Source organism: Sminthopsis crassicaudata, chromosome 5, assembly GCF_048593235.1.
Source record: "Sminthopsis crassicaudata isolate SCR6 chromosome 5, ASM4859323v1, whole genome shotgun sequence".
Lineage (NCBI taxonomy): Eukaryota > Metazoa > Chordata > Mammalia > Dasyuromorphia > Dasyuridae > Sminthopsis > Sminthopsis crassicaudata.
In genome coordinates, this window is record NC_133621.1 from 220,026,876 (window position 1) to 220,035,293 (window position 8,418).

The 8,418-nt window shown below is 35.2% G+C and overlaps 2 protein-coding genes across 2 annotated transcripts in view; both read left to right on the forward strand.

Annotated features, from left to right (window-relative positions):
* Positions 1–8,418, forward strand: part of LOC141542762 (olfactory receptor 6C2-like) — a 113,967-nt gene that overhangs the window by 45,922 nt on the left and 59,627 nt on the right. The window lies entirely within an intron of this gene.
* On the forward strand, positions 3,868–4,806 carry LOC141542760 (olfactory receptor 6C2-like). The gene has a single exon (XM_074267345.1). It carries the CDS (start codon positions 3,868–3,870, stop codon positions 4,804–4,806), a length of 939 nt encoding a protein of 312 aa, XP_074123446.1.

The following is an 8,418-nucleotide window of genomic DNA, read 5'->3' on the forward strand; positions in this document are numbered from 1 at the left end:
AGCATGGGAAAGGAACTCTAGTGCAGTGGGTATTTCAAGTTTGGGTGACATTTGGGAGCCCATGGACAAGATTCCTAAAGGATTAGCACATGTAGAGGAATCCTAGGCTTCCCTGGTGAAAGGAATGTCCTATGAATTAGATTAAAATTATATATATCTATATCTATATCTATATTTCTACATCTCTATCCATGGAAGCAAACTTGAAAGGGGCAGAACATATCAAAATCTTTTGGATTTTATGTTGACTGGAATTCCCCTAATATTTGACCTATCTCAAGAAACCCTTCATAGAATTTCTCCCCAGTTAAGCACCACACCCTTTCTTTAGGTCATATAAATGAATAAAAAAAGTAAATAAAAGTAGCCAGGGCCTGTTCTATTGTAGGACTCTCAGTAATCATTTAAACATTCTAGCTTTTTTTTTTTTTTCTTTTTCTTGAGTATTGTTTCTAATTCTGTGATGGTACCTTTGATGGGGGTGATAGCCCCTTTAAGATTCCTTGTCTGATTTCTAACTTCCTTTGGGACTGACCTTTGATTTACAAGATCTGGTCAAAACCACCCTTTTAAGTTCCATGGGGAGAGATCTGTATCTAAGCCAGTTTGGGCCCCCAACGGATCTGAGCTGGCTTGGATTTTCACAACCCCGAACTATCTGCTCAGGTTTCCCCAAAACAGTTTCTTCCTTATCTGAAAAGCATGCCAAGAATTTGGCCACTGCCCTAGGCTCCTTGAAGCAAATAAAAGAGCCAAGTTGGAATCATCCCTTGGCAGAGAGTTGAAACATGCCAGGCAACCATGCTTTGCATCAGAGACTCTCTGTCCCACTGCTTGGGGTGTATTTCCTTCCCTATTATCTAATGCCTTTCACTAACCAGACTTTAACCTTACTTCCAAACCCTACAATAAACCTCTTTTTATCAATCTAGGTTTTCTGGCTGCCACTAGACCTCATTTAACTTTGTATCCTTGCGCCAAGTCCAAAGGGGTTGCAGGGGAGCTCCATGTGACTCCCTGAACCCCAATCCTGCCACTAGACCTCAATTAAACCTAATTTTATTGAGGTATAAACCTCATCATTAGGTATTTACCTCATCACCTTCTTGTCTCTGTGGACAAAAACCCCATAGCTGTTTATCTAACATTAAAAAAATAATTTTGTTTACATAGTAAATTCGTTAATTATTTTGAACTTCAATCCCAAAGGAATCTATTATTTGTTCTCCCATTTGCTCCCCAAGCCCCTTTAAGAGACTGAGCTGATAAAATAATTAGGAAGAAAAACTCTTCACTTTACCCAGAACTGTCAGACTTTTTCTTGTAAAACTCACAAAGACAGGTCTGTATATTGCTTTCCATTCCCAGAATCTTTTCGTTCTAGGGCAATATTTCTAAGTTTTAGTCAGAAGTTAAGAGACAGAAAGGTGACTCAGTCCCACTAACTGGCTTTGGAGATGGGAATTAGTCACAGCAATACTTTTGAGTTTGAGGTTCTAGGGACTAGATTTAGGGTGTGTCCCCAAATGTCCATAGAATTGGGATCTTAAAGTAAATCTTAAAGGGACATCAAAGATTATTTAGTACAATTTTTTTTTTAAATTTAGAGGTGAAGAAATCGAGACTCAAAGATACCACAGTCACAGAGAACGTAAGCAAAGGCTATAATTCAATTCTAGTTGAGCTTCTTAGGAACTCAGTGCAATTTTCCTGACAGACTGAATTCATAGACTGACCATTCCATGGGATATCTTGATTTAGGCAATAGTTCACAATGTTTCTGCCACCTGCCTGTACTGCCTGTCCTGCCACTTATCTGTACATGATCAAATTTCTCTGGGGTTATTCTACCTACTGATCTCTATGAAGCACTGTCAGAAAAGTTAAGTATGAAAATAACTTTCACATCACACATTTTCTTAATTTGTTTCTATGAAGATCCTACTTGCTTGCCTATTTCCTCCATACAAGAGCATAGTGATCAACCAACCTACTCTAAATATAAAAAATGTGAAATTAGAAAAAAAACCCTCAAAAGTCCCTTATGAAATTACTTTAACAATTTCATATAGAGAACCAACAATTATATATGAAATGTCCCAACTTTTAGAAAATGAGTACTTGATTACATTTTACACCCTTGTTCTAGTGAAGTCAGATATAACTTTAGGAAGAATGAATTTTGTATTCCCTTCTGTGATCTGCAGAATATTGGGAAAACACCTCTTAGGAAAGATACCATTCATAAATACTGCCAGGAATTACACAATTGTAAAGTAATTCCATTTTGGGATGAAACTCCCTCAAGCAAAATGCTTTGAAATTAATGCTTTATTATGGGATTTTAAAAATTAATGCTAATTAAGAACAATTATTTTGATAGTTATTTTAATATTAAAGTTTAAGTGTCTATGTGGTATTATATATTTAAAAACACTCTGAAATGGGTTCCATAACTATCACCAAAGGTATCCAAGACATAAAAATTTTAAGAACTTCTACTTTGAAACAAATTACACAATAAAATGAAATAATTGTAAAACTTGTGTCTGAGGAAAAAAAGAACTCATGTGACTATTCTGGAGAGGGAGAAACAGAAACATAACAGGTGACAAATCACAAGAGCAAGCCACTTTGTGAACATATGTTCAGTATACCATAAAATAACTCAACACAACCATTTAGGGAGAAAGAGTTCCAGTATCTTCCCTAAAAATATAATGTCATTCACAAATGAACATAAAAATACTCCCAGAAAGAACCCATCATTCAGCTATTTAGACCTTATTGCCAGTTTACTTGTCAAAGGATTAAAGGGTTTAATGTTAGAAAGGAACTTAGGAATCATCTAGAGAACAATTACACCATTTAAGAGACAAAGAAACTGAGACTGTGCCAGATGCAATGACAATTTTTAAGGAGCAGAGTCTGATTTTGAAACATTTTCCTGGTTTCTAATGGAGATCTTTCCAGAAATATTAGCTCCCAAAGAGCAGATTCCTGCAGAAAGAAACTCAGCTTCCAAAAATTTTGTCAGAAAAATTGGGCAAAGATCTCTCTATGTTCACGGTCTTTTGAGAACTAGGACAGAAAGGAGAAAAACTCAGGAGCCAAGGTGACTGAAAGAATTAGAGATATAAAACAACAGTGAAAAGAACATGGAAAGGGAAGCAGAAGGATGCTAAAGACAATTTATATCTTCTGCCCAATATTTCTCATGTGGCCAGCCCTGCTTATCCTCTGAAATCAGATATTTCTAACTCTTCCTTGAAGGAGTCTCCTAGAAAAAGATAAATTTTGTAAATATGTAGTGAAGAGCATAGATGGATAGGCAAAGTCTAAGTGTGGGTAGCAGAAGAGGGAATTCCAATGATCATTGAATCATAATTAAAATAAGCATGGCTAGCATAGAGAATTCAGGAAGTACTTTCTTCAGAGCAGGGCTAGGAAGTAAGTCTTGAAAATATTTCATTTAGTAAAAAGAGGAGCTGAATGACTTCCACTTTGCCACATAGCTTCAAGTGCTACATAAATGTTAGCTATTATTTTGTTAATTATTATTATTATAACTGTTATTCATTGTTATCCTGATTCTAAGTTCAATGCTCTAGACTGGCTAAGGAAAGGAGAACTGAAGGAAGAACTTTGTGTGAATAAGGATAAAATAGAAGATTTTGACAGGAGACCAAATATAGGAGTGCAAAAAATATTAATTCCTAAGAGATATTGAAAGGCTGGCAGAGAGAGATGCTAGAAGGGTGGAAATTACTTGTCTTCTTTTTCCCATCACCTCCCATCACTATCCTCATTTTGTGGCCAACATTCTTCTTTTTCATGTGCAGATCCATCAGAATTCAGAAATAAGGAATGAGAAATCACACAGGAATAACTTTATTCATCCTGCGGGGACTGACAGATGACCCACAACTACGGGTTTTTCTTTTTATATTTCTGTTCCTCAATTATATATTGAGTATAATTGGGAACCTGACTATCATCACTCTCACCCTGGTGGATCCTCACCTGAAAACTCCTATGTATTTTTTCCTTAGAAACTTTTCCTTCTTAGAAGTCTCATTCACAACTTCTTGTATTCCCAGATACCTCTACAGCATATCAACTGGGGACAACACAATTTCTTATAATGCTTGTGCCATGCAACTATTTTCTGTAATCTTTCTTGGAGCAGCAGAGTTCTTCCTTTTAGCTACCATGTCCTATGACCGTTATGTGGCCATTTGTAAACCTTTACATTATACTACTATCATGAATAACAAAGTGTGTAACCAGCTCCTGCTGAGTTCTTGGCTGTCTGGATTAATGATTATTCTCCCTCCATTAATCTTGGGTCTCCAATTGGATTTCTGTGACTCAAATATTATTGACCATTTTACCTGTGATGCATTTCCTGTGCTAGAGATTTCATGCACAAATACAAAGTTCATAGAGAAGATAGCTTTGATTGACGCAATATTAACACTCATCATCACCTTACTGTTTGTGAGTTGGTCTTATGGCTCCATTGTCAGAACTATTCTGAAATTCCCCACTGCCCAGCAAAGGCAAAAGGCCTTTTCCACTTGTTCATCCCACATGATTGTTGTCTCTATCTCTTATGGAAGCTGCATCTTCATGTATGTCAAATCTTCTGCAAATGAAATGGTAGCTATGAACAAGGTGGTATCAGTTCTTATGACATCTGTTGCCCCTGTGATGAACCCCTTTATTTATACTTTGAGGAATAAACAGGTCAAACAAGCCTTTAAGGAATTAGTTAAAAAGATTGCAATTTTCATAAAGCACTAAAAGATGGAAGATTGTCAAATGTCAAAAAAAGAAAGGTGGCCTATTATTCTACAACTCATTGTAATTTTTCTTGCTTATTATCCTTTGCTATAATCAGCAAAGTTTAATTTTATGCTAACTCATTTCGCTGTGTGGGCAGTAGCCTCCTTCTCCCCTGCTGATAACCATCTCACTGTCTCCCATTTTGCTGGCATTTATAATGCTTTCTGGTATCTCATTCACTTTTCCTCTAGTCTCTGCTGCTCCTCCCACACTCACCTACACTCTCAGACAGATTAATATGATGGATGAAAAGCTGGACTTAAAATCAGGAAGTTCTAGATTAGAATTTTTCTTCAGAAATTTACTATCTCTGGGACCTTGCCAAGTCACAGGATCATAGATTTTGATGAGTAAGAGACTTTTGGTGATATATAGTCATTCTCTCTAATTTTATGGGCATTCTATGGACTTGTCCAAGGTTATCCAAGGTAATAAATGACAGAGATGACATTTCAACAAAGGCTTCTGACTTCAAAGCCAATTTTGTTTTTCACTGTTGTAAACTATCTTTTTCTATCCCTGGAACCATAATCAAGCCAACTCTGACATTGCAGAAGGAAAAATTTTGTCCACCTATAGTCTTCGAGTTATACTCTTCACCCCCTTGTACTTTCTACATAAACGTATTTCTCTGTGGCTACCATCCCTCTATATGTGTTATTTCTTCACTGTTAGAATATAAGCTCTTTGAGAGCAGGATCTATCCTGGTTTTTTGTTTTTCCTATTAGTACGTCAATTCTCACCACAGCAGTACATAGTACTTTATAGGGAGTTATACAGTCTATATAGGACTTTAATAAAAATCCTAAATATGTCATTCTTTTGGAGGATCTTTACTACCTGCAAAATGGAAATGGGTGGACTAACTGGCTTGTAATGTTTCTTCCACTTCTTAATCTATGAAGCTTCAAATCTGTTATTTTGTACCTGTTTCTGCAGGGATATAGTATTATCTGAAGAATGAGACTTTATCCTTCTATAGATCTTAAATCCATTTCCTTTACCTGAGGAAAGTAGAGTAGACATGAGAATTATCTTGCTTTTTTATTGACCCGTGTTTTCTGTGTAATAGAATAGAAACTCTCTCTTTTTAAAAAATGTATTTAGCTTGTTTGTATTTGAATGATAGAAGAGGGATTCCTTTTCTTTTTCTGTAAATGACAAAACAAGAGCCAAATTTTGAGGTTGCCAATAGAAATCCTGGGATGAGGAATAGAAATGCAGCTGAACAAAAACCATTGAACTCCAGTTCACAAATAATAAAACAAATGTAATTTCATATGACTGTGAAGTCATGACATATCTACCAAGTTAATAAAGATAATAAAGTAGTGTGAGGGGAATCTTGTGAAAACAGATACACTAACATGACATATTGATGAAAGTATAACATTCCACACTGAAAAAATTTAAACTGTTCATGAAATAGGAGCTATAGATACCTGTATTGTGTATAAGCATTGAGTACACAAAGCACAGGAAACATACATTTGGGGTATTTTTCATTCTTCAGAGGTTGCCTATAGGGAAACCAGGCTCCTATTGTCATAATTTTACACTTGTCTGATATTCATGAAGAACAAATTTGTGATGGCCTCTATCTAAAGGACCCTCCTGGTTAGTTATCCAGAAGGACTGGGATAGGGGAGGAAAAAAGAGTACCTAAAATAGATATGAATGAAGCAAGAAACAGTTTTACTGTTTCACTTACAGGGCAATGCTAAGCAACAAAGAACTATGTAAGGATTGTTAGCAGTTGAGAGATCTTATTGGGTCAATTTTAGGTGGACTTCTTGTTAGGTATTTTACATTTCACCCTCACAGACTAGAGCCTAATCAAAGCCAAGAAGGCATTATCTTTTCCTTCAATTTGTCTTGTGGCTGGTCTGACACTAAAGATGTTTTTGCAGCAACTGTGAATGGAATTTACATGCCATCACTGGTATATTCATGAAAGTTGTGGTTTCCTGCAATTTTGTAAGGCATATGCACAAGAAATTAAAAAGAGGAGACCTTATCTCAGACATTGGTGCCTGTTTGTTTTGCCTCAAAAATGCAATAGCATGGGGGCAGCTAGGTGTTGCAGTGGATACAGTAGCATCACTGAAGTCAGAAGGACCTTGAGTTCAAATCTAACTGTGTGATCCTGGGCAAGTCACTTAACCCCAATTGCCTCAGCCAAAAAAAAAAAAAAAAAGGAATAGCATGTGGCTTATGGAAGAGGATCCCTCCACCAATTCTCTCAAGCTGGAGAATCTCTTTATACTTCAAGATCAGCAAGACAAAGGTTTGAAGAGTAGTAATTGCCCTTTTAGGATATCCAGAGTACTGCTCAGTAACCAAAAATATCCTTGTGACAAGAAATTATATATTTTTGTATATTCTGAAGTTGGGGAGTTTCTCAGAATGTGTGTCTAGCCAAGTCCTAAAAACATTTCAGAGTAAATACAAATTAATTAATTATCTATTGTTTTGGATTAGCCGTTGCTTTACTCACCTACATTAGCATGGATAGTTGAAAAATCATTACATTTTTCTTTTTGAAAAATAAAATTAATAGCATCCATTTTATTAGGTCAGAGTATACCATATTGATAATAATGCATTTTTATATGGTTAAAAATGTCTAGAAAAAAGTGTAAAGTAGTAGAATTGCTGCTTTCAGGTCACCTGAACAAGATAGATAACTTTACAAAAGATTCTAATTTCTTTGATAAGAATCTGATATCCAAGATACATAATTAACTGAAACAACCATATATATATTCACAAATCTCTCTCTCTCTCTCTCTCTCTCTCTCTCTCTCTCTCTCTCTCTCTCTCTCTCTCTCTTTCTCTCTCTCTCTCTCTCTCTCTCTCTCTCCACATCTATATCAATAGTTATGTCTTAGTAATTTCTCAATATCTGAGTGGTCAAAAGATATGAATAAATAGATTTTAAAAGAATTGTAATATATTACCAACCACATGAAAGACTGCTCCAAATTACTAATAGCAAGAGAAATGCAAATCAAAACAGACCTAATGTTTCACTTCATATTCTGCAAATTAGCAAAGATGGGAAAATATGGCAATAGTTAATATTGGAAAAATTATGCAAAGTTATGTATACTGATGTATTCTTAATAGCACTGGGAATCAGTATGTCTATTTTGGAAAGTAATTTGGAATTATACAAATAAAGTAATTAGAATGTGGTTACCCCTTTGACATAATTCAAGGGCTTAATTGAAATAAAAAGTTCCCCATATATAGCAAAATATTTATAGCAGCATTTTTTTTATGATAGAAAAGAATTAGGAACAAAGTACATGTCAAACCACTAGGGAATTGTTCAATAAATTTTGTGACAAATACAGGGACAAAGCCACATGAACTGATGCAGAGGAAAATAAGTAGAGACAAAGAAAACAACATACACAATTACTACAATAATACTACAATATATTGTAGTATTAATATTAATATTGTATATATAATACAATAATTACTACAATAATATAACTACTACAATATAACCAACAGCAAACTATAATCAACAATATAGCAACCACAATATACACAATAGC

What these genes read in the sequence shown, in the direction of transcription:
- LOC141542760 (XM_074267345.1), top strand. Translation starts at nt 3,868, where the DNA reads ATGAGAAATCACACAGGAATAACTTTATTCATCCTGCGGGGACTGACA.